Source organism: Pleurodeles waltl, chromosome 4_2 (genome assembly GCF_031143425.1).
Source record: "Pleurodeles waltl isolate 20211129_DDA chromosome 4_2, aPleWal1.hap1.20221129, whole genome shotgun sequence".
Lineage (NCBI taxonomy): Eukaryota > Metazoa > Chordata > Amphibia > Caudata > Salamandridae > Pleurodeles > Pleurodeles waltl.
The window spans coordinates 736,289,907-736,315,301 of NC_090443.1; the positions used below are offsets into that span (position 1 = coordinate 736,289,907).

Sequence of the window (25,395 nt, forward strand, 5' to 3'; positions counted from 1 at the left end):
GATCCTGTTCCATCTGCAGTGAGGGGTCTGTTGCGGGTGAGGTGTCGGTTTCTGGAAGGAGAAGTGGACACAGCGGTGTTCGGTCCAGTGAAGTTCGGTGTTATGGGTGAAGGTGATGTGGCTGCTTGTGGAGAAGATGGGGTTGAGTGTGTGGCCGGCTGAGTGGGTGGGCGTTGTGACGAGTTGCTTGAGACCGAGGTTTTTGATTGTGTTGGCGATGTTGTCGCAGAATTGTGGACAGTGGTCTGTAGACAAGGGTTCCTCTCAGGGTGTTGTTGGCATTGACGTAAATCTGGAAGTGCAGGTGTTCGGTGGCATCAAAGGTGTCATGGGTGTTGGTTGAGATCCTGATGGTGCTCCTGTGGACTATGGCGATTCCTCCTCCTGGTTTTTTGGTGCGGTCTCTTCAGGTGATTTTGTAGCCTTATGGGATGGCTATGGCGATGTCGGGTTCCGAGGAGGGGTTCATCCAGGTTTCAGTGAGGAAGGCGATGATGTCTGGGGAGGTTGAGGTGAGCAGGTCCCAGAGTTCAACGGTGTGCTTGTGGACGGAGCAGGTGTTGAGGAGGATGCAGCTGAGGTGGTTGTTATGGGTGGAGTTGTTGTGGTGCTTGGTGGCTTGAGTGCAGGTGAAGTTGCACATCCGGCAGGAGAAGGGTCCATGGGTGTGCCTCGAAGAGGCCTGGACGCAGGCGGTGGTGCGGCCAGGGTTGAGAGCAAGGAGTTCTTTGGCGGTGTAATGGCGTCTGGATCGCGTGGACCAGGGGGACTTGCGCTGAGTGCCGTCCAGGCGCGGACGGACGCAGGCAGGCTTGCCTCTGGCGCGCCAGCGACTGGCATTAAGAAGGGGAGGTGGGAGGGAGGAGCAGCTGGGAGGCGGGGAGTGGTGGGCAAATGGAGGCACGAGGGGGGCAGGGCCGCAGCCGGGAGAGAACGAAAGCCAAAAAAGTGAAAATTTGGTGAGAAAGGCAGAAATAAGAGAAAAAGGCACAACAAGGAGGAAAACGGTGCAAATAAACTACAAATTACAGGACAGACACACAATACTTACGGCAACCACTAGACACCAGGGATGAAGACCAGGGGGGGCCTGCGTGTGGTGGAGGGTTCGAACTCGCAGCAGCAGCGAAGGCAGGGTCAGGGCTACGGAGGCAGACAGGAAGAGCTGCGCGGTGTGTAGGGTGAATCCCGGCCTTAAGTCAGGTCAGGAGTCACTCTATGCACCATGCAGCGGCTACCATTAGGAAGGGGAGGTGGGAGAGAGGAGCAGCTGGGAGGTGGGAAGCCGTGGGCAAATGGGAGCGCGAGTGGGGCGGGGCCGCAGCGGGGAGAGCGCAAAAGCCGAAAAAATGAAAATTCGGCGAGAAAGGCAGAAATAAGAGAAAAATGCACAATAAGGGCGGCAGAGAGCAGAAAAAGGCACAAGGCACAGAAAAGGCACAAAGGCCCAACAAGGAGGAAAACAGTACAAATAATACAAAGGCAACAGAGGCACAACAAAGAGGAAAAACTGCACAAATAACAAACTACAGATTACAGGACAGACACACAATACTTACGGCAACCACTAGACACCAGAGATGAGGCGCAGGCGGGTGCCTGCGGGTGGTGGAGGGCCTTGAACTCGCAGCAACAGCGGGGGCAGGGGCACGGAGGCAGACAGGAGGAGCTGCGCGGCATGTACAGTGAATCCCGGCCTTAAGTCAGGTCAGGGATTTAATTTGTGTAGACTCACACATGTGATACACAAGACCATGGGTAGTGACCAGGAGTATCATTAGATATAGAGCAAGCCTTCGATACAGTTGGATAGCCATTTTTAATGGCAGTGCAACGTTGTATGGGGTTCTGAGCAGTATTTTGAGGCTGGGTGCAGCTACTATATACATGGTCCGCATACGAGTCTCAGGGGACCTATTTGAGCCATGGGTGGCGGGGGAGTGAGGGAGGTGGGGACTAGGCGGGGATACCCTCTATTGCCTCTACTTTTCGCTCATGCAATTGAACCCCCAGCGATATTGGTGTGCAGGAATCTCGTACAATATTGAATACATGTGGGACATGCCTTACACGTTGTCTCATTATATGCAGATGACGCACTAATACATCTTCATTCACCAGTATACTTGGTTCCAGTATTGATGTGCCTACTAACAGCCTTCTGTAAGGTGTCAGGTTTGTGGGTCAATGTTGGTAAGTCGCTATTGTACCCACTCGGGAACTTGGTTGGAATACCATTGACCTGCCTTCTGGCGTTGGGACTCCGGTAGGATTTTGATATTTGGGTATTCAAAGAACCCACACAGAAGAGACCTTTCAACGCCTGAATGTCGACACGCTCTTGGCAAGACTGGAGATGTCTGTGACCTTCAGGTCCAGGCTTCCCTTGTCAGTGATGGGTCGGGCAGCGGTGGTGAAGATGGTCTTCCTGCCAAGATGCCTTTATTTAGGGCAGAACACATTGTTCGCGCTCAGACAGGCGTTCTTTTGTAAATTGGATATCCTACTTATATCTTTAGTATGGGCAGGGAGACGCAGCAGAGTAGCACTATCGGCCCTCGAGCACAACCTCAAAGATGGGGGGCTAGCCCTCCCAGACATATGCTATTATTATTATGCAGTCACATTACAGCATAGGCCAAAATGGCTGGCAACCGAAGATAAACGGGAGAAGAAATTATACGATGGCATGACAGTGGAGGACACTTTGGCACAGATACTAATGAAAGGGTGGTGTTCTGAAAATCCAGTCCCATTTCTGGTGAAACAAACAGCTGCAAATTGGGAAGCAGTAGTTACTAAGGTATTGCATAGAACACCCTTTGGCATGGAAGTCAAACTGTGGGGTTTAGCACCATTCAGTGAGATAGACAATGATATGTCCATGGAACAAAGAAGAGTGGGAGGCTGCACCCTGGCCAAGGACTTATACACAGGAGAGGTTTTTCTCACCTTTCAAGAAGCACAGAAAATGTTTGGGGTGGGACCAGGACACTTTCTCCACTATGCCAAACTAGAGAATACTGCCAAGTAGATCTGGGCTGGATTTCCTGCGTCACCACAGCCTTCGAGAGTACCGGTGGATTGATCCAAGGGCGGGAAGGATGACACTTGGGGCCATATGTAGCAAAGGTTTTTACCCATTCTGTGTCTACTGGAAAATGTGTTCGTACATTTGGCCCCTAATCACTCTGTTCTACGATGCGATCCGAGGGGATACAGAGGATCGGCCATTTGCAGCCCCTAAGGCCCGAGATGGAGATTTAAGGGAACATATAGTGGATGTAGACTTGGCTCAGTCTTGTGGATTGGTAAAGCGAGTATCCTGTAGCCACAGATTTAAACTGCTACACTTTCATTTCTTGCATCACATGTATGTGACCCCTAGGCAGCTGATTAAGATGGATCCCAACACAGACGCTGGTTGTGTGAGATGTGGGAAACACGGGCCTTATAAATTCATCTGGCATGGACCAACATTCAGAGATTTTGGAGGGAAGCGGTGCCTATTGTAGAAAAGGCAACAGGAGTGGAGTTTCCCTATACACTGTTAGCCTGCTTACTGGGAGTGATTAAGAAACCCCGGGGTGCAAAATCCCTTATAAGATTGTCCTGCTTGCCCTTCTGCTAGTGAAGCGGAGAGTAGCCATGGGGTGCATGAGTGTGAGGATACTGCAATTGAGCTCATGGTTACAGAATGTCAGTGAATGGGGAGCAGCGGAGGGAGCCCATATGCGCCTCACTACACTGATGAAAAAACGGAGGCAGAGATTCTGACACGGGGCCTGGTTCTTAATAACTTTGCTGTTGATGGTTATGGCTCCTCCAGAGGGTCAGACACTGAACAGTAGAGGCCGCTTGTGGACTTCAACAGTATCTGCAATGTATGACAACCGAGTGAGTGCTGGGGGGTGGATTATTGATGCTTGTGTGCTGGGGAGTTGTCTTGGATGCATTATTATGACATGCTATCTAAAATCTCCTTTTTATGCCTCATAAGCCTCACAATTTACTGTACGTATTTTTTTAAGTTGATGAAAGCCAGTACTTAGGACGTCGTACCAACTGTGAAATGTTATATGTATTTCTGGATCGCAGTGCTGTGTTATTTGTTTAACTGTTTCATACAAAATTCAATAAAACACATTTAAAAATGTGGGGACCAGATCTCAATCACCTGTATAGATTACATAAGCAATGTGAGAAATCTGAACCACCTGTCTCCAGTCCAACCTGCATATAGCAAAGTTAAAAAGAAAAAAAGACATTGAAATCGCCCCTTACAACGCGTCACTGCTTTCCCAACGAGACTCCAAATCCTGCTGACTTCTAGTCCTGCCTCTACGTCCCTCTTGTCAACCTTACCTAGAAAGCCCTTCGCTTTAAATAAGCTACTGATTATTGCGGCTAATAAATGCGAAAGCACAACACTTATGGTGGTAAAAAAATTATGTCTGAATAAAAGCTTCTTCACTGGAGAAGGAAGGATTCTGGATGCGGTTTAGGGAAATACGTGACCACCATTTGATACATTTGGAACTCGCGCCCACCAAAAAGCAGGCAGGCAACTTAAGTGGGCACCAAGTATTATAATGAAGCTTAGAAATACTTAATCGGAAGTAATGAACATAAATAAATTACAAATAGCACAATTCGTTATTCACCTGCTCAGCGTGAGAGTCTCACAGGCACAGGACAAATCCGACAGTCGGCTACTTTAGCTTAATCTCCACCACACAAGCTTAAAGTCTAGCCCACACGCGTGGGAGGGTCTAGGTAGCGGCCACGTTAGGTGTGGATAAACCAAGTAATACCCTAATAGAAAATGTACGAGTGGTCCGTATGTCTAACAGAACTTCTCACGTGGCCGCCATCTTGCTAGGTCTAAAGTACTTTATTTGACGTACGGTCTAGTTCTCAGGATGTTGTGAACTGTGAAGCCGTAGCATTCCTTTAAAATAAATCACACTTGTAAAGCAAGTTGCCTAGTCGCGGATATATTGAAAAACAATACTAATGAGGAAGCTGCCTTTAATATGTGTACTATACGCTTTGCCCAGTTTAATTGTTGTCCGATACAAACGTTGTTTTAGTCTTTCTTTTGTTTCCTAATACATTAATGTAAATAGTGTACTTGTCTAAATCGAGGCTTGGCACGCTGCGTTCACTTCCTGTGGTAGAGCGGTCCGTGGGTGGCAAAGATGAGTGACTTACATTGGTGTAGTAGGGTTACGGGCAGTGGCAGTATGTGACAGAAGGTGAAATGGCCGAAGAAAAGAAGAAGACCACCAGGTCCGCCAAGGGCGCTGCAGGTGTGTCTGAGCTGCTGTCATACATGCCAGCACATATTCTTATGTGCACTCTTGAGCTTTAAGATTAACTTAACAGTATTAATGTATGTTGCACTCTCCTGTGATTTTGTAGTCTACTGTTTATGTTTCGATGTGGAGTTAAAACGTGTTATGCTTTCTAAACCAGCATGACCATGCCTCCAGGTTTCGGAAGATTGTTGAAATATTAAAAAAGTGTGCAGTTCCATGTGCAAGTAGTTAATTCAGTTCATGGATTCTCTTTTGTATTTAGGGATTTGTTGTCCCTGTGATCCAATTATATGATCAAATCGGGACTGCCATTCGCAGGACTTCAACGAAAGACCTTATACTGGATGAGCTAGTCACGCATAGACCCGTGAAACGTGAGAGCTTTAGAAATTTTAGTTAAGCAAAAATGCCACGTAAAATATAATACGTTTTTTTAAAATTAAAAGGCACTTCAACATATGTAGGTGTTAAATACGCGAGATTTATAAGTGAATTGAGTGCTATTTGTTGAAAATAATAGTTTCAAGCTTCATCTGAGCAGCGTTTAAGAATGCCTCCGCTCACTGAGAAAGTTGTCACGAGTGAATCAAGAGATTTCAGTTTGTCATTGGTACGTAATATACAACCACTGTCGTTACATGTTAAGCACTGTTATTGCCTATTAGATCGTGGAAGGGTGACATTTGTGTATAAGGCATTTCCTAACTGAATTACTTCAATCCACTGTCAATTAGTTTGTTAAGAAGTGTAAGGCACAGTGGATTGCCTAGGATCAAACAGTTTCGAGTGAGAAAGCTGAGATTTTAGCCGTAGTTTTGAGGTCACATTTGTGCAGTTCAGCCTCTAGATGAATAGCTCTTACATTATAGAATTTTAAGAAAGTTAATTATTAATTGGATTCAGTGGTAGGCCAGCACAAGTAATACAGTCACTAACCTGTTAGGTTCAGGCAAATGTGTCAATAATTTAATATTGAGCTCATCCCCTGGTAGCTACGGAAAGAGTAGACGGGCTTAACTTAGAGAAAATATTTCAAATATTTAGAAGTACCAAAACAGTTTAAAAAATAGAAAACACAGTAAAAACATCACCCTAATTTATGAAAAGGGAGAAAAACGAATTAAACAAAATGACAGAAGTCCAAGAAGTCTAACCAGGGATATGATTTGATTTTTTTTTTATAATAAAGCACCAAGAAAAAGTAAAACCCCAATTAAAAGTACTGTTTGCATGTGACCATGACAAAGGGGCAAATTCAGGTTGACCATAATGGAGCGCAGGTCACATACGCCAATCGAGTTCATCCTGATAAAGGATGTTACCTTCTAACTTAGTACCTGAAATGGAAGTAGAAATCCTCCAATGGGACAAGCTTGTATGTAGACTGTTTGAGGAAGTCCTATCGAAACCGGATAGTCATTGGACAGGATCCTGCTCCTGTTTTGGCATATGTTAGAAATGGGGTCTCTAGTTGGCAGTGGTTTGCACCCTGTCCAAGTTGGAACCTTCACTCTAGTCAGGGTAAGGGAGCCATACACCTAAGATAATCCCTGCTCACCCTCTTGATAGCTTGGCATGAGCAGTCAGGCTTATCTCTGAGGCAATGTGTAAAGTATTTGTACACACACACACACACAGTAACACAGTGAAAACACCAAAAAAGTACTCAACGGCAATTTAGAAAAATAGCCAATATTTATATGAGTAAAGCAAGAGCAAAACAACAAAAATCCACCATACACAAGATACACATTTTCAAAGATTAAATCTTAGTATAGCTCTTAGAAACACTGTACCTCTAACTGGGGCTATCACAGCATCTTGAAAGTGTCACTTCGAACAGTCCGATGCAGTGCTTTTCTAGGAAGTTGATGTTGAAAGCAACAATTATTGGGATTTAATCGACTTTGCCACATTGTCCTGAGGATGGTGTCATTGACGGTTTGAGCCCTGGGAGACCAAAACGTCGACCTTATACTCTCCATGTCGCAATTCATCGCATGAGCTGCTGGAGTCCATTAGGAATGATTTCTGGTTGTTTGAAAGACTACATATAGGACTCAAACCTTTTGTGGTTGGAGAGTCATGATGGTTGATGCTCTCTTTCTGTCCCTAGGATGTAAAGGGATTGTGAACTAGAGGGGTCACAAGTGAATTTGTATAAAACACAAAAAATGTAGATTTTCCTAGTCCCATGACGTAAAGTCTTAATTTTATTAAAGACACGGAGGCGAGTATTATGCGTTTCTTTTCTTACTTTAATAAGTAGCAGCAGTCAAGAAATATACTACAATTCCCAGAAGGCAAAAGAACCATAGCCAATGAGAATAAAAACCTAGTCAGAACAGTGTACACCAATCACATGTAAACAAGGGTATTATGACGTCACTTGACTGCGAACAGCCCTCTTTTCTTGCGAGAGAGTAAATTAGAATTAAACAATGAAACAATAGAAAACAGAATGAGAATTGCCATAATGAAAGACAGAACATCAGAACAAAAGTTCAAAATCCAAGGTAACCAAGACGGATCCTGGTAAGTAACTCCAGTGGGAAGTCCAGCTTTGAACTGTGTCATGGAAGCTTGAAGAGTAGAAAACCAAGCTGAAGAAGGAGTCTTAAGTGGAAGGTTGAGTGATGGCCAGCGGTGCTAACAGAAGGGAGGGAAAATAAATAACAAAGTTAATGAAAGTGGTGGGATAATACTCGCCTCCGTGTCTTTAATAAAATTAAGACTTTACGTCATGGGACTAGGAAAATCTACATTTTATGACAAGACCAGAGGCTCCTATTATGCGAGTTTAAAGCATATTAATTACATTCAGAGACACATTATCAATAGGTTTGCAGTAAAAAACTTTAAATACATTGTCATTAGACCAATCGGCAGATTTAAGATTATCTTCTAAACGGGAGCCTGCCCAGAATGCTTTAGAAGCCATTGCCCCTCTGTAAGAGTGAGCTCCAAACATAGAAGTATCTATGCCCGCCAGAGACATCAACCGTTTAACCCACGAGCTAGGGTAGCAGCCGAAACAGGAGAGTGGGGTTTCCTAAATAAAGTTAGTAATTGGGAATGAGAAGAAGATCTTAAATCTGCAGTCTTTAATTCATACGCTTTTAAACATTGTCCAACACATAGTTTCGGGTGATCAGGAAAATATGGATAAAAGACTGAGGATAAATTGGTTTTGGTTCGACGAACCACAGTAAACAAAACCCCCATAGGTGTAAATTGCGATTAGAAATATCCAGAGCTTTATCATCTGAGAGACGTTTTATAGAAACAAGGCACAATAACATGGTCAACTTTGCAGATAACATTCTTAACGAAAGCATGAGATTATCAGGCCATGACAAAATAAATTTCAAAACAATGTTAACATCCCATAATTGACTATATTTCGGCAAAGGAGGATTGGAAAACTTTACTCCCTTTAGTAAGCGGCAAATCAGAGGGTGTTCTCCAACAGGTTTTCCATTAACTAGGGCATGATTGGCAGAGATAGCTGATCTATATAAGTTGATAGTACGGAAAGCTTTGCCTTTACTGGCTTCAGCTGCTAAAAAGTTGATAATAAAAATCAAATCCGCTGAAAAGGGATCAATGTGTTTTCCCAGACACCAGCTGTGCCAAATAGACCAGGCTGACATGTAAGCCTTTTTTGTACCTGGGGCCCAGGACCGTGAGATGTATTGGGAAGCTTCTGTCAAAATGCTCGGGAAAGATTGAGATTGCCCGAGATTTTCCATGCAGAGAGAGTCAATAAGTTGTCCAGGATGAGAGGATGGGATCGGCCTAGAGGGTCGAGCAGTAGATCCGGGAAGGAAGGAATCAAAATCGGGAAATCTATTGATAGTTCTAGAAGAGCTGGTAACCAAGTTTGTGATTGCCAAAAGGGAGTTATGAGAATTAAAGAGGCTTGTTGACGCCTGATATGGGCCAGCACCCTGCTGATCATGAGAAAAGGGGGGAAGGCGTAATTGAGGAAAAGGGACCAGTCCTGTAAAAAAGGCATCTGATGCCAAGGCCAATGGATCTGGACGCCAGCTGTAAAATTGGGGAAGCTGAGAATTGAGGCGAGACGCAAAAAGATCAATTTGTAGAGGACCCCATTTGTTCTGAATGATCTGGAATATTGAAGTGTGTAGTTTCCAATCGCTTGAATCTCGAAGATGACGGAAATGCCAATCTGCCACCGAATTTTGAGAATCCGGAAGGTACTCTGCATGAACCGAAATGTGGTTTAAAAGGCAAAATTCCCCAAACCCCTTGGCTAGTTCCTCCAGAGGTTTGGATCTTGTGCCCGCAAGGTGATTGATATAACGAACAGCAGAGATGTTGTCCATTCTGAGGAGAATGGCACAGCGAACTCTGTTTTTTGCAAGGCTTCTGATTGCAAATGAGCAGGCAAGCATCTCTAAACAAATGATATGCATTTTGGACTCCTCTGACGACCATGTGCCTCCAGTCGAGATTGGTCCACATTAGGCCCCCCAGCCGGATTGGCTTGCATCTGATTCTAATACTAGATCTGGGGCTGATGCAAAGATAGTCCTTCCGTTCCAGGCCTCTAAATGGTCTATCCACCATTGAAGTTCTGTGCGAGAATCGATGTCTAATGGAATGATATCTGTGTAAGAGAGGCCTTTCCTTAAGTGACACATTTTTAACCTTTGAAGGGCTCTGTAGTGGAGAGGGCCTAGGAAAATGGCTTGGATTGAAGAGGAGAGGAGACCCACAATTCGCGCTAACGTTCTGAGAGAGATCTGAGAACTGCATAGGACTTGTAGAATTTCTGACTTTATGGTCTTGATCTTTGCAGAGGGAAGCATAAGAGTGGCAGAAATTGAATTTATTTGGAAACCTAAGAATTCTATAATTTGAGACGGGGTTAGGATAGATTTTTCTCTGTTTATGATAAAACCTAGGTCTGATAGGAGGGAGCACGTGAGGGATAGATGAGACAAAAGGGATTGTGGAGACTGGCTCATTATTAGGATATCGTCGAGGTAGATGATGAGTCTGACACCTTGAGCTCTGAGAAAAGCTACTACTGGTTTCATGAGTTTGGTGAAACACCATGGGGCCGATGAGAGACCAAAGGGTAGAAAGGTAAAATGAAAATACTGGTTTGACCATTGAAATTGGAGAAACTTCCTGAAATGAGGGTGGATTGGAACCACTAGATACGCATCTTGAAGATCCAATCGCACCATCCAATCCTGTTGAAGAAGAGTATCTCTGAGATGGAGGATTGTTTCCATCTTGAAATTATGATAGACTACAAAGTGGTTGAAACCCTTGAGGTTTATCACAGGGCGCATTTTTTTGTTTTTCTTTTGAACCAGGAAAATTGAGCTGGTAAAACCTGTTGGATCGGGAAGGGTAGGAGCGATTGCTTGTTTTTGCAATAGGGATTGTACCTCCGAGGTAATGAGAGATGTCATGTCTGAGGAAAAACATGGGAGGGGGGGTAACTGAGACTGAATAGGGGTTGCATAAAGTTCTATGGAATAACCTTGAATAGTGTTGAGAATCCAAGGGTCTGCCGTGATTTCCGACCAATTTGGTACGAAAAAACGGAGACGCCCTCCTATAGGTATAGAAGAATGTATAAGACTTACTTGGTTGGGAAGAGGATCTCGAGTTCCTGAAGCCCCTGGAGCGGAAACCTCTTGCTCTCTGAGGATAAAATTGTGGCCTATACTCTTGGTAGGGCGCGTTGTGGTATCCTCTGGAACCTTGGTTGTGGTATGGACGGCCGGCAAAGTGGTTCCTTCCTCTGCCAGCCCTTGCAAAAACCCACTGGGCAAACTTATTTTTTAGTGATTGTTGAGCCTTATCCAGCGAGGTAAAAGTTGCTACGTATTTACTTAAGTCTTTGATAAAAGACTCTCCAAACAGAGCACCGTCGGTCCGAGCATTGGGTTGGACAGTCACCAGGTTGACTAGTTTAGGGTTGAGTTTCAAGAGTAGACCCTTGCATCTCTCATGCGTAAGAGCGGAATTCGCATTGCCTAGAAGGCAAAAGGTACGTTGGACCCATAGAGTAAGCTCTTCAGGGTCGATGAAGGAGCCGTCAATTCTAGCTGCTTCAGCGATGTCAAGTATATGGGTTAGAGGTCCCATAACATCAAGCAGTTTGCCTGACAAGAAGCCCACGCCTTATCCACTCCTTTGTGTGGATTCTTCCCTAATTTCGTAAAGAATGTTAAGAGGGGTTGGTCAATAGAGGGAGCAACTGAGAGATTACAGGAAAGGGAGGGGCGAGGACACTCTGATTTTTATTTCGCTCTAGTTTGTTTATCTAAGGGACAATTAATTTTTGAAGAGACATATTGTGCAACATGGTCTGCAGGAACCCACTCAGTAGAATTGGGGTGAAGGATATTGGAAGGGTCAAACATCGGAAAACCCTCAGGGTCTAAAAGGTTGGAAGTTTGGAGGGAGGATGGCTTGGATTTCTTAGGGGGCAGGGGAGAAAAGGTGCCATCATCTCCATTGTTAGAAACATTGGAATCAGAGTCCAGGTTAGGTAGATCCTCATCCGTATCAGGGATGGACGATATTATCAAGGGAGCAATAAATTTGTTTTCCTTGGATTTGTGTTTTAAACTTGGTTTCCCAATGTCCAAATTTTTATACTCCTTGGTGGGAGCCTTTTGAGGAACGGCGTCCTCTGCCACATGTGAGAAAACCTCACTTCTCTTTTGCGCCAATGTTTTTGATTTTTGGGGGTTTTTATTGGGAGAGAGGCGCTGACTGCATTCCCCCGCAGCCTGGGCCGACATAGTCCTAGAAATCATGTCAGAAAAGGAAAGTGCTAGGTTTTTTGTAATTTTCTGCATAGAAGAGGATACTGCCTGTTGGACAGAGGATTTTATGAAAGCAGACAGTTCCTGCCTGATATCCTCAACATCATGTGAAGGGGAATTGTCTGAATCCATGAGGAATGAAAAAGAACTGGAAAGTGAGGGGTTAACAGCAGGGAAAGAGGAGCCACTGAAGCTCCGCCTGTGGGCGTCGCTAAACCTGAGAAGTAGCCAGGAGGGAAATGAAGGAGAAGGAAGGGCTGTGGAGCCACGACAAAAGCAAGCCGGTAAGGGAGCGCCAAAAACCCTGAATAGCAGATGTAGCGCGTCAGGAGAGAGAAAGCGTGTGATGCGACGGAGTTTCCTCAAGCACGGCGATCCCAACTGCCGCATGAGGAAACCCGGTAGTTAAAAACAAAGCACGCGGGCCGCCGCGCGCCGAAGCGAATGCTCGGCAAATTGAACTGAGCGCGCGGTCCGCCGAGCGCTGAAGGAATGCGGCAACCTGCCATCTGGGCAAACTAAGGGGAAATGAGACAGAAACACAGCGCGTTAGTACAGCGCCAGCGGCAAATATATAATTATTAATAAAAACTAAATAAACTACAAGATTATAAAATTTATGCAGACAAAGATAAAAGGGTATTTAACTTGACTGCGAGCAGCAAGGAAAGAGGGCTGTTCGCAGTCAAGTGACGTCATAATACCCTTGTTTACATGTGATTGGTGTACACTGTTCTGACTACATTTTTATTCCCATTGGCTATTGTTCTTTTGCCTTCTGAGAATTGTAGTATATTTCTTGACTGCTGCTATTTATTAAAGTAAAAAAAGAAATGCATAATAGGAGCCTCTGGTCTTGTCATAAAATTCTCTTTGTTGCTTTGCTATATTGATGAATATATATAAATTCTTCATTTATCCAGAAATAAATTACACGATTACACGCTGTTTGAAGATTTATTCAGTTATGGAATTTGATTTATGGTTAATTACAACATTAATAGTATTTAATATTGCTGAAATATTTGTATGCAAATGATTCCTCCATGAACATTGTGTGCTTTACAGTTCAGATTACCCAGTTCTGTGAGGAATATTGGGTTACCCTGTGTATTTGTCACACTTTCTAAAAGTGGCATTTTCAAACCTACAGTTCAAAGACCAACTTCACCAAGAGATGTATTTTTAAATTGTGAGTTCAGAGACCCCGAACTCCACATGCCTATCTGCTCCCAATTTCAAATTACACTTAAAAGATATTTGAAGGCAATCCCCATGTTACCCTATAGGACATAAAAGCCTTGCAATAGTGAAAACCGAAATTAGCAGTATTTCACTATCGGGCATTTAAAACACACCAGTACATGTCCTACCTTTTAAATACAATATACCCTGCCCCGGCGGCTGCCTTGAGCCTACCCTAGGGGTGGCTTACATATAATAAAAGGCATGGTTTGGGCCTGGCAAGTGGGTGCACTTGCCAGGTCGACATGTCAGTTTAAGACTGAATACATAGACTCTGCAGTGGCAGGTCTGAGACATGTTTACAGGGTTACTCAGATGGGTGTGGCACAATCATTGCTGCAGGCCCAGTAGTAGCATTTGATTTACAGGCCCTGGGCACACAATGTATTTTATTAGGGACTTAGTAGTAAATCAAATACGCCAATCATGGATAAACCAATTACCTATACATTTTAGACAGAGAGCATATGCACTTTAGCAATGGTTAGCAGTGGTAAAGTACTCAGAGTCCTAGAGCCAACCAAAACAAGTCTGAAAAAATAGAAAGCAGAAGGCAGAAAGTTCAGGGATAACCCTGCAGAAAGGGCCAGGTCCAACAGCAGAAAATATACTTTTTAGCGCCTTCCCTAGTGAAGGTTTCTTTGTTTAGACTTTGTCTCTTTTTTTGGAGATTAGAATCGTCTAGAGAGGAAAGCAGCAGGCTTGCGCACATAAGTCAGATAGACTTGCCACAAGGGTCCACCTAACCGTTTTTGCAGGAGGCAAAAAGCTCCAAGCAGGACCTACCTGATGTTCCTGCTCAGCGAGGCCATGCCTTGGGTGGATTGACTTGGGTGGTTGGTTCCTGTCTTCTGGACATCTGGAAGTCAGGATATTTTCTAGGTTCCAATTTTCATAGATTTTAGCACAAGGCCTTCTGGACACAACTGAGGCTCCCAACACTTTAGGTACAGTACTTACAGGTTAAGACTCACACCAGCAGAGGCCACCAGCAGCACCCAGTCCTCTTCCATTTGTAAATGGGCACTCGAGGAAAAAAGATCTCTTGCAGCTTGTGATAACCATGTAGGCACAGAGGAAGTCAGCCAACTGACCCTTGGAGTCCACTTGTTTATCCAGGGTATACGTGGCAGTTGTTGTAGACCAATGGCTGTACTTCCACAGGTCCAGAAAGTGTTCTGAAGGGCTAGTGGTGGGATCCATTTGTAAACAGTTAGTAGCCACTGGCTGACGGTGACTCCTAGACAGTTACTAACCAATGGGGAAAAAGATCTTGAGGCAACCCTATCCACTTTCACAGACATCTTGTTTTCCTTACTGCTAACTATCCCAGCACATACTGTTCTAAAGGGAATCCAAGATGTCACTGGCCTTTTGACCCTGGAGGGAGCTTGTGTGCTAGGCAGGGGTGAGTTTAGGAAGATCAGCTGTCTACTCCACCAAAGCTACATCAAACTATTTCTGCGGCCAGCTACCCCTTCTGCATGGACAAAGCATGGCTGGCTATCATGTAGCCTGGGACCAAAGAGTTCCCACCTCCCATGGCTTTCCTTATTTAAGCAATGAATGAGTAGGTCGCACCTCTGCCCCTTTCAAGTTAAGGAAGTTCCTGAAACCTAGACAGATGCCCTTCCTGAGCTAACGGGGATCACTTGCTCCACAGCCAGCCCATCTTATAACCAGACTTAAACTATTGTCCTGCTCTGGCAGTGGTTTTCATACTCTGGTAAGGTCAAGCACTGACCAGCAGTTGCTGGCAAGCTAAAAAAAATTAGTCTCAGGTTCTTCAGAAAGGAACAGGTAACTTTCTAGAAGTTACTTTTCCTAAATATTTACTCAAATTAAACTTCATCATTTAATTGGATTAGTCTCTAAATATTAGAAATGGTGGTTGAAGCGTTTTTTCAAACTTTTCCCAAACCTCAAATTGCAGAAGTACTATTTTAATCTGTGCTCCACTTTTCCTCACAGGACAGCCAGAGCCTACCACACTGAAAATAGTTTTGATGGGATTGTTACTGGATGGACAGGGTAACATTATATTTTTACATGTCATACTTTTAAATACCATGCTCCCAACAGTGTGGCTACAAGCACTGCAAAGGGGTGACTTATTAACACTTAATAGGGAGGCTTCCCCATTGTAAAAAGGGTTATTGTGACACAGGTCTAAACTGCAGCAGTCAGGCTACAAAGGTAGGCCCTAGGCCATGTTTTCTTTTGTCTTACTAATAAATGGCACAATAAGTGATGCAGTCCACAGGTGATATTTAACTTTCCATGCTATGGTTGTATTTCTGCACTATCTACAATGGCCTTGTAGGGATGTCAAATTTTCAAATTAAGAGTTGGCCATTTTTACCATATTTTAATGGTCAGAGTGTATGCATGGGGCACGGGAGGGTAGAGCACCAATGTGTGGAGTTTAAAAACCAGCAATAAAATTCAGCAAAAAATGATGGTAATTACTCAGCGGGGCATTTTCTCACAACCAGGTAAAAACAAAAGACAGTGCCTTGTGTTCTGTTCTTTCGTGAGCTTGTTTAATACACTATGTTTAATAAAAACACATTGTACATTTGTTAAAATAACACTCTATCAAGTTTTCCTAAAAAAAAAAACAATGTTAGGCTTAAGGAACGGAAGGAGGGCACTTTATTTTTAAGTTGCTATTGCTGGTTTAGAAAAGGCAGACCGATTTTGGTCTTTAACGGTGGTAATTACGGAGACTAGTAATAGAAAAGCAGCCTCAGATATCCCACAGAAGGTGCTTACTTATCACAGGTCTTCATGAGACTCTGGTGAAGTGCAACTGGCTGTGAACAGACATTTCTTTACATGCAGAAAAAACACCCTTTTAGATTTTATTTATCTACCAAGTAGTCCTGTAATGAATAGCTTTTCTACTTCAAAAATTGCACCTGGTAGGGAAACCGGCAAAGTAGGGGGTGCATGACTTGTCTCTGTTTTGGATTATCAGTCCCACACTTCAGTATTACCTCCTGGTATATATATATTTTTTTTTATGGACAAGGAGACCAAGTGGGATATTACATAACAACAACTAGCTTTATCCACCCTCTTCTTACTGATGAGATGGAATTTACCTTCGAGACTGGAATCCCTCATCACCACCTTCAAACTGTTGCTGGCACATTTCAAACCATACACTCTGTCCATCCCATATGCACAAAAGCTCAGCTACCCCACAACTTGTATCAAACATTATTTTGCCTTCCATAACATTGGATTCCTCCTGCTGCAACTTTAGGAAGTTGAAAGGTTGGGCGGGGGGAGCAGGGTTACACTTTGAAACATTTTCCCACATGGCTAATCATAAACTGATGCTTATCTACGCAGAGTTGGCTCATCTAAACCTACTTGGACATGTAGGGAGACTCAGAGCAAATAGTGGGATTAGCATTACCACTGACAGTTTTGGAAGAAGAACATTGTCTTTGTCTGTCTGTGACCCACCTCTGAGAAAAGGGAAGCATTTAAGCAGACAGAGCAGTCGGAGTCTTTTTTTTTCACTTTCTAGACTTAGGGGCAGTCATGGTAATCTGTCAGGCTGTTGGAGAAGTAGTTCTAGATCTTTTTCAGCCCTGGATAGAGCAGTGCTTTCAAAGTTTTGCTTTTTGATCCGTGAACTTGGGGGTTTTACATATTTTGTTTCTGAAGAGGCCAAACTGGCATATCAGGTTGTTTTTGCTGATCATTGCGATTGTAGGGAGCTCCTACGATCATCAGAGATGAGACTGTTTGATTTTGCTGCAGCCCAGGATAATGGGTCTATGAGGGAAAGATGGACTTTCAAGTCTTCATGGTAGCCTGGTCAGGTACTCAAAGCATTGCTTATTTGAGATGATATGAAAGTTGCTATGGGTACAATTTCTTGCAAAGAATCTCCTGTTTAATAAACACATTTGAAATACATAGTATATTCATTTGACAAAGCCAAAAGGTTTCACCTTTGTTTTTCCTTTTGCATTCTATTTTAGTGACTGGGTTATAAATATTAGTGAAAGTTTATAATAATGTTTGTTTTAAATTTGATAAACCATTAATGGTTGTTTATGTTGTGATATATGTTGAATTAATATCCCAGGGTTCCAAGCTCCTAATTTGTACCTTATTTAATATGGCACTGTATCAGAGTATAGTAATGTGTAGTTAGTAAAGTGCCACTGCACCTGCTGCACCATTTAAATCATGCCCCTTTTAACTTCTCGGTAACCACAATTGTGACCGCCTGTTTAGTAGTGAAGCATAGCAATATTTGGTGTTTAGGGTAGCTGTGACAACTTTTGTCCCTGTTACCACTGCACCTGCTGCATTATTCAAATCATGAACTTAATGCCTACAAGATAACTGCACTTGTGACTGCCTGTTTAGAAATAAACTTTAGTCATGAGCATAGTTCCCTCTAAACTGCGCGCCTGTGCGGGCGCGCATGTCTAGGTTTCCCCCGCACAGACACCTACAATCAACACGCACTCCGAAGCACTGCTACATTCATTAAATGCTTCACTGGAGAGATTGAAGTGTTGCTGATGGGGGTGACGCTGCGCTTCCAAATGCATTTTTAAAGACACATTTTTGTCTTTAGAAATGCTAATGGAGGACGTGTGAATGCCTGCAGGGCAAGCATGAAACAGCTGGAGAGAATTTCCAAAGCTTTTCCTGTAGCCCAAGTCCAGTCTGCCAAGTCCACAGACCTGTGACTCCTCCACTTTTAATTTCTGTTTCTCTGTGCACCTCCTGGAGTCACTATTTTGGCTGCACACACATACTTGTCTGAGGCGATATGTTATAAAGTAACATTATTTGAATGAATGGATGAATGAATCGGAGTGTATGCAAGTTAAAAAGTGCATGAGTGGTAAAAGAATAAGAAATAGTGAATGTATGAGTGAATGGGCGAGTGAATGGATTTGTGGGTTTTTGAATGAACATCTGACTGTCAAAGCGAGTCAGTAGATAAGTGAAACTGTGACTGAATGGGTTAATGAATGAGGAGTGAGTGTCCAAGTAGTTGAGGAAGTGAGTTAGTGAGCAACTGAATGTGGGAATGAGTATGTGAATGAAGAAATAAAGGATTTATCGCAAGTGTGCAAATTAGTAAGTGAATAAACAAAAAAATCAACTAAAGGGTGAGCAGCAAGTAAGTGAGCGGGAAAGCAAGTAAAATAGAATGGATGTCAGTAAGTGACTGTGAGGTAATGCAATTATGCATGTAAGTGAGGTGAGTGAGCAAATGAGTAAGTGACTGAGCACATGAGTGATTTGGTGAGTGTGAGTTTACAAACGAGTGAATAAGCAAGTGAGTGAGTGAAGCATGAAGTGAGTAAGTGAGCAAATGAAGACCAAGATTTTGAAGCGGTGACTGAGAAAATGAAGGTGTCAGTGAACAAGTGGGAGAATAAGAAGCTCAGTGAATTAGTGCAGAAGTGTTTGAGTGATTAATTAAATCAGCGAGTGAAAATAAAGCTTTCTGCAGTGGGGGTCTTAGGCAGTGACTCACTTAGCCAAACAGCCTCTACCTCTCCCCAAAACAGGAAGTGTGACTCAGCATATTTTTCAGAGAGGAACACCTCCCTGGGGCAACGTAACGCAAGCAGCGATTTGTGCTGCCCTGCGTTACTCCAGATGTATCAAGCCATGCAGGGCCATGCAAGGTGGCCTTGTATGGCTTGATCAATCTGGCATTAGTGCTGCGTTGCCCTTGCGCCTCCTTATATGGTGCAAGGGGAAGCAACACTATGATAAATATGGATCAATGTACAATGCCATTGCAGGATGTCCACAGCTATGTACAATACCATTCCAAGACGTCCACCTGCTGCTTTGTTTAATTTTGTTAATGCAAGCATGTCTGCTATTTTTAGGCAACAACATATTTTATTTTTTCTACGTTTATTATTTCAATTTATATTCCATATGTGGCTGAACTTGTGTATGTGTTGTATTGTGGTTGCGGAAGTTGGTGAATGCAAGATAAATCAATGATTTATGGATGCACAAGTGCAGGGATGGGTGACAGGGTGCATGTATGACTTATTCAGTGTATAAACCACTCAGTGACGAAGAAGCAACCTTAAATTAAAAGTAATCCCTATTGGCATTGCCAATGCTTGTTATGTACCTTTAAGTGGTAGCTGGTCACCTTGCCTTGTTGCACATCTTATCACTCAGTGGCGCACACAAGCAAGAAAAGTGCACCCGACAACATTCTATTGCCGCACATGAGAAAGAAAAATTAGAGGGAACATTGGTCATAAGCTGTGTTTAGTGGGGTTCTAAGAGCTTTTGGGCATGGTGCCGCTGCACCTTCAGTGCTATTCAAATCGTTACCTTAGTGCCTGCAAGGTAACTGCACGTGGGACTGTCTATTTTGTAGTAAAATATAGCTATATTTGGTGTCTAGAGGGGTTCCTAGAGCTTTTGGCCCTGGTTTCATCGCACCTCTGCTCCACTAAAAACATTGCCCTATTGCCTGCAAGGTAACTGCACTTGTGACTGCCTGTTTAGTAGTAAAATGTAGCAATAAAATGTTTAGAGGGGTTCTGACACCTTGTGGTACCAATGCTACTGCACCTTTTACACCATTAAAACTATGACCCTAGTGCCTGCAAGATAACTGCAATTGTGACTGCTTTTTTAGTAGTTAAATCTATCATTATTTGGTGTTTAGAGGAGTTCTGACACCGTTTGGGCCTGGTGCCATTGCACCTGCTGAACCATTCAAATCATGACCCCAGTGCCTGCAAGATAACTGCCTGTTTTGAAGTAAAATATTGCAATATTTGATGCTTATAAGAGTTCATGACAACTTTTGGCTCCAGACATTGCACCTGCTGCACCATTCAAATCATGACCCTCATGCCTGCAAGGTAACTGCAGTTGTGACTGCCTGTTTAATAGTAAAATACAGCAATATTTAGTGTTTAGATGGGTTCTTAGCGCTTTTGGCCTCAGTGTCCCTGCTTCACTAAAATCATGACCCTTGTGCCTGCAAGGTAACTGCATTTGTGACTGCCTGTTTTGTAATAAAATTCAGCAATATTTGGTGTTTAGAGGAGTTCTGACAATATTTGGCCCTGGTGCTGCTGCACCTGCTGCACCATTCAAACCAAGACCCTAATGCCTGAAAGTCACTGAGAGAATAACAATTCGAAATAAAAGTTTGCCCATTTATACAAATTACTATTCTTTGAAAATGAGTGATTGGTACTTTAAGAAATGAACACACAAATAATTTTAATATTTACAACAGTTGTTCATCAGAAATATAATTACTAAGTAATTAAAAACACAACACAATGAGCCCACTTTCTGCTTGCTTTACATCTGTACTCGATACTTCATTGCAAAATGATTGACATGATTACACATATTTCAGCACAAATTGACTTGCGTTCAGTTCATCTTTTCACATACAAACACTAACAAGGAACCAGTCACCAAAAACCGGCAGGTGTAGTACGGGCTCGCTCGAGCGACAGCAAAAGCAGAGCAGGAAGTGACCTGCTACCCAATTGACAGCAAGTAAATTCAAGCGACCATGGGAAGTTCAGGTAAGTAAGGGGGGGTTCTAAGGCCCTTTTAAAGATTTAAAAAAATAAATAACATAAGACTTCACAAGCGCTGTGCAGACGAAACGTAAAAATTAGAAGATAGAAAGCGGTCTACTGTTTCATGGCCTAACCATTCAAAAGTTTATGTATATATGTGTTGGCATTTGTAGAGCACAAATTTTGCTCAAAAGCTACAGATCACTAAAGAGAGGGCATGGCCACTGATAAGATATATCTATCTGGGGAAAGTCCATGATAGACTGCTGAGTCAAGGATAGTGTCCCTTGAAGGTGTGTGTCTTACAGTAAGTATACACTTTTAAGTAGGGGCCTTGTTACACAGTTTGTGAAGCAGTTTTGTTAATCATCAGTGTGTTTGGATTGATGGGTCACTTCAGTTACTAAGTGGCTCCTTGGGACTTTGAAAGGCTTTATCTCTGGTAGGGATAGACATAATGACTTATGATAAATTGTCCCCAATCCTAGTAAGGCTTCTCTAACAGAAGTAACATTGTGATGGCCTCCTTCTCCCAAGTTCAGTTACTGGCCGTTACCCATGGGAACATGGTCCAGCTATGAGATCAGCGTCTAGAGGCACATGCCTAGTGCAGGACCTCAACAGAGCAGGATTAGCGCCCTCTCTTCCAAGTGTGGCCCCGGGCACACTTTCTCATAGCCTAAGCCATATGTTAGTGTTGGGCAAAAGTGGACTAGTGGAAGGAGAAGTTTTGGGGGTACTGGGTCTGCTGTGCGGTAGTCCCTTTCAGTAACTAATAAGCAACCATATGTTTGTTGATCTAGAGTGGAGTGTGTTTGCCAGAAAGAATCGCCACTCCAGGGTAGCTCACTTGAAGTTTCACCTCTCTGGTCTTGTATTTGGGGGCTTCATGGCCCTCTGGGTCTGTTCCTTTTGGCTATTGTGGCTGGATTAGGGATCTCCATGCTGGTATATCTTCATGCAAAAGGCATGCAGAGTTCAAGGGATTCTGGCAGAAATTTAGCATTCTTCTATCATGGGGGAAATGAGCAACTGTCATCTCAAAATGTCCAGAAAGATTTCAGGTCTGACTCATGCAGTTCTTAGTACAGTGTGCTTTTTAGTTTGGTGCAGTGCAGCTCCTACCCATGTCTAACTCCATCCCCTGATGACATGGGCAATAAGGGTGAGGAGATGTTTTTTAGGTTGAGTCTGTGACGGTACATGTGCTGCATTTGCTCATGCTTGCGAGACACTCTTATATTCTTCAAATAGGGCTTGTAGCGCCCATTGCTTACCATTTGTTGGCTTCATTGCCACTGTTCTTTGCAGTCTCCTAATTGGCCAGGGAAGACAGTCCAAGTGTCACTTCAATTCCTTTCTGTGTAGCACGCATCAAGCACAGATTCATGAAACCTTATCAGTGCTCGTCTGCTGCTCCTGACGTGATTGAGGTACTATTTCTTCTTCGCCTGCTGCCCCTCCCTCACCTGGTACCCTCTCCTTCTGCTCACGCACCAAAGTTGTTTTATTATCCCTTTACAGTGGTATCTGCTCCCTCCTACTCTCCCCTGCCCCCACATGTTGCTTCCCCCGCATGCTTTGTTTTAACATACTGCACAGCAGCACAGGGCTGTTGTTCGACATGGTTCAAAAGAAACTCTGACGCGGTCAACGCTTACTGCGTCATAGCCCTTTTTTTCTTGACTTTAAGCAATATCTCCTTAAAACATTGAGAAAGCCAATAGATCTCGTAATAAGCAAGACTTTTTGGCTTTGCCAGTGCCTGTTAAATTCTGGATTTTATGTTCCCCCTCATTGTCAATGCCTTTTTAAGCCAATCTGGAGCAGGGTCATCACTCTGATCCATCACTCCTGAAATCTCAAACCTGAATGAGCTTCTTTCTCTGGTCCGCTTTCACTGGGGTTTTGTTCCCTGCACATAGAACACTGAGAATAAAGGCTGGTGATCTGAGAGAGAGACATTGCTGACGATGGTGGGTTGTAAAAAAAAGCGTACTATTCAGCCTTACTTCAAAAAGAATACAATATATTTTTGATGTTGCTGCAGAACTTATTTTCATTTCATTTATATTGCACAATGAATGCAAGAAACATACATGATTCTCAGTGCTTTACATTTTTTATCTGAGATGGTGCAATAGATAAATATAATTTTACTACATAAATAGTGGAGACATTTAGAGAGAACAAAGCAACCAGGATGTTGGCTTGGGTGAAGTCAATGAGAACTGGAGAAGGCCGGGCATTTTAGGGCACTGTAGAAAAGTAGCAATTTTTAGGCAGTGCTTGATTCGTATACTGTTTACTGTAAAAATGATTTAGGATGGGAGAAAAGAAGGGAGTTTCTATCCCATCTTTGCAGTATAGTTGCTGACAGTAGGCTTGTATTCCAACAAAGGGGGCCTCTCTGTCCCTTTCGCTTATTTCACTTAGACTTGTCCATCCAAAGTCTTTGTTACTTTATGCTAGCAAGAGGGTGCGGTGAATCTAGAAGTCTTCATTCTGGAAAGCCCCAAGACAAAGATAATAAGAAACAAGCATTTGAAATGCAACGGGTCGCGCATTTCTGAGAGTTAGAGCTATTAGCAGTTGTAAACTCCCAACCAGACTTTTGTTGCCTCATTAAATGGAAAAAAACGAGCACGATCTCGCTGCTAAACTAGCGAGATCGCTCTGGGGAAAAAAGAGAAAAGGTAGTCCACAAATCAGACGGAAAACAGTGAGCCTCGTATGTTTTCAGTACTTTGTCGCTGCGCTTGAGGAGGGCTAACCACCAGAAAAGGCATGACGTATGCAGGCCTTCCACTAATGAAAGCAAGCAGATTTTAAAAGGCAAGCCCACGAACAAATGAAAGACACTGATTTGACATGGGCGGGGCTCCGAGCCCTTTTCCAACTACTACAGCGTCTCGCAAGCGCTTGCTACGCAGACTCGACCCTAAAAAGGTTGATTCATTTTTTTTCTCACCGTATCTCTTTATTGATTTTTTTGTTTGTTTGTATAAGTTCACAAAGCAGTATGTTAAAAAGAGCTTGCCATCGTCAAAATTTCATAATGGTGTAACTCACTATATCCAGCAATGAAGTACCATTACACAATCATTAGAATCCAGGAGTCAGGATAAGCGTAAACAAAGGAATAACCAAACCAGCCATTTAAAGTAAAATGAAGTGGAGCCAAAGAAAGACTAATAATTAATTGGTCAATATTAGCCCAAGTTGTGGTGTCACCGGTATGTTACTTCTGTTATCATTAGGTTGTCATGTGATCTCTTGGTCACGCCAGTGTTAGCATGGTGGAGGCGGGAGATGAAAAGGCCAGTCCGGGGCTCAGGAACCCTGCAACATCCAACAGCTACACGTCTAGTCATTCACCAATTATTAGGGTTTGGGATATAAACTCCTGTCACCAGGCAGGTCGCTTCCCCCATCTGCCACGCAGCCCCCTGTGGGTTGAAACTCCGTTGCCGCTTTTGCCGCCTGACTACTCGCTCCCTTTTTTCTGTACCCCTGCGCTTGGCTTCTGTGCCACTTTGTTTTTTCATTCTGTGTTTTGCTTTCTGTACCCCTGTGCTCTGTTGTCCCTCTCCCGCCGTCTTTTCCTGCTGTTTTTTCCCCGGGTTTTCCCCCGGGTTTTTCCCTTGCTGCTGAGCCCCTGCTGCCCCGTCCCCTTCACTCCCATTGGCCGCCCGCTCCCACCTCCCAGCTGCTCCTCCCTCCCTCTGCCCTCATATGGAGGCTGCGAAGCGGGTGCGACGCTGGCGTGCCGAAGGCACGCCTAAGGCAAGCCCGTCTGTGCCCGGACCGCACCCACCACCAGAACCCCTGGAACCCGCACCCCCCGCAACGCCAGACTGCACTACGACGCAAGCACCCTCCACGCACTCAACACCAGACGAGACCACCCCTGCTACCGGGCCACCCCGAAACGCACCCAGGGGCCTTTCACCTGCCGGAACTGCAGATTCACCAGCATCTAACCCTCCACACCACCAGCCAGAGAACCCAACCACCTCCGCTGCATCCTCCTCAACACCCGCTCCACTCGCAAGCACGCCATCGAACTTTGGGACCTTCTAGACTCCACCGCCCCCGACGTCGCCTTCCTGACGGAGACCTGGCTGAACGCCACCTCAGCACCAGACATCGCCATAGCCATCCCACAGGGCTACAAGATCTCCCGCAGAGACCGCACCAACAGAGTGGGAGGAGGAATCGCCATCATCCACAAAGACTCCATCAAAATCTCAACGAACACCGATGACACCCTCGCCACCGCCGAGCACATGCACTTCCAGATCCACACCGACCCAAACACCACCCTCAGAGGAACTCTCATCTACAGACCTCCCGGACCCCGCCCACAGTTCAGTGACACCATCGCCGACCTCATCAGCACCCACGCCCTCGCTTCCACGGACTACATCCTCCTCG

At 44.1% G+C, this 25,395-nt stretch overlaps 2 protein-coding genes across 7 annotated transcripts in view; one reads left to right on the forward strand and one right to left on the reverse strand.

Annotated features, from left to right (window-relative positions):
* The window catches only part of GLMN (glomulin, FKBP associated protein), a 318,240-nt gene extending 313,354 nt beyond the window's left edge, over positions 1-4,886 (reverse strand). Inside the window, exon 1 of one of the 2 annotated variants that reach the window (XM_069232351.1) lies at positions 4,665-4,886. The gene's annotated coding sequence lies outside the window, so the exon portion shown is untranslated. The remainder of the gene's footprint in view (positions 1-4,664) is intronic. The other variant, XM_069232352.1, reaches the window with a different exon arrangement.
* Positions 4,887-5,159: 273 nt separating this feature from the next.
* Positions 5,160-25,395, forward strand: part of RPAP2 (RNA polymerase II associated protein 2) — a 419,624-nt gene continuing 399,388 nt past the window's right edge. For 2 of the 5 annotated variants that reach the window (XM_069232357.1, XM_069232356.1), the window contains exon 1: positions 5,179-5,312. Coding sequence is in view for 1 of the 5 variants with exons in the window: in XM_069232353.1 (XP_069088454.1) it covers positions 5,264-5,312 (49 nt within the window). In the remaining 4 variants the exon portion in view is untranslated. Of the gene's footprint in view, positions 5,313-25,395 lie in introns of all 5 variants that reach the window. The other 3 variants (XM_069232353.1, XM_069232354.1, XM_069232355.1) reach the window with 3 other exon arrangements.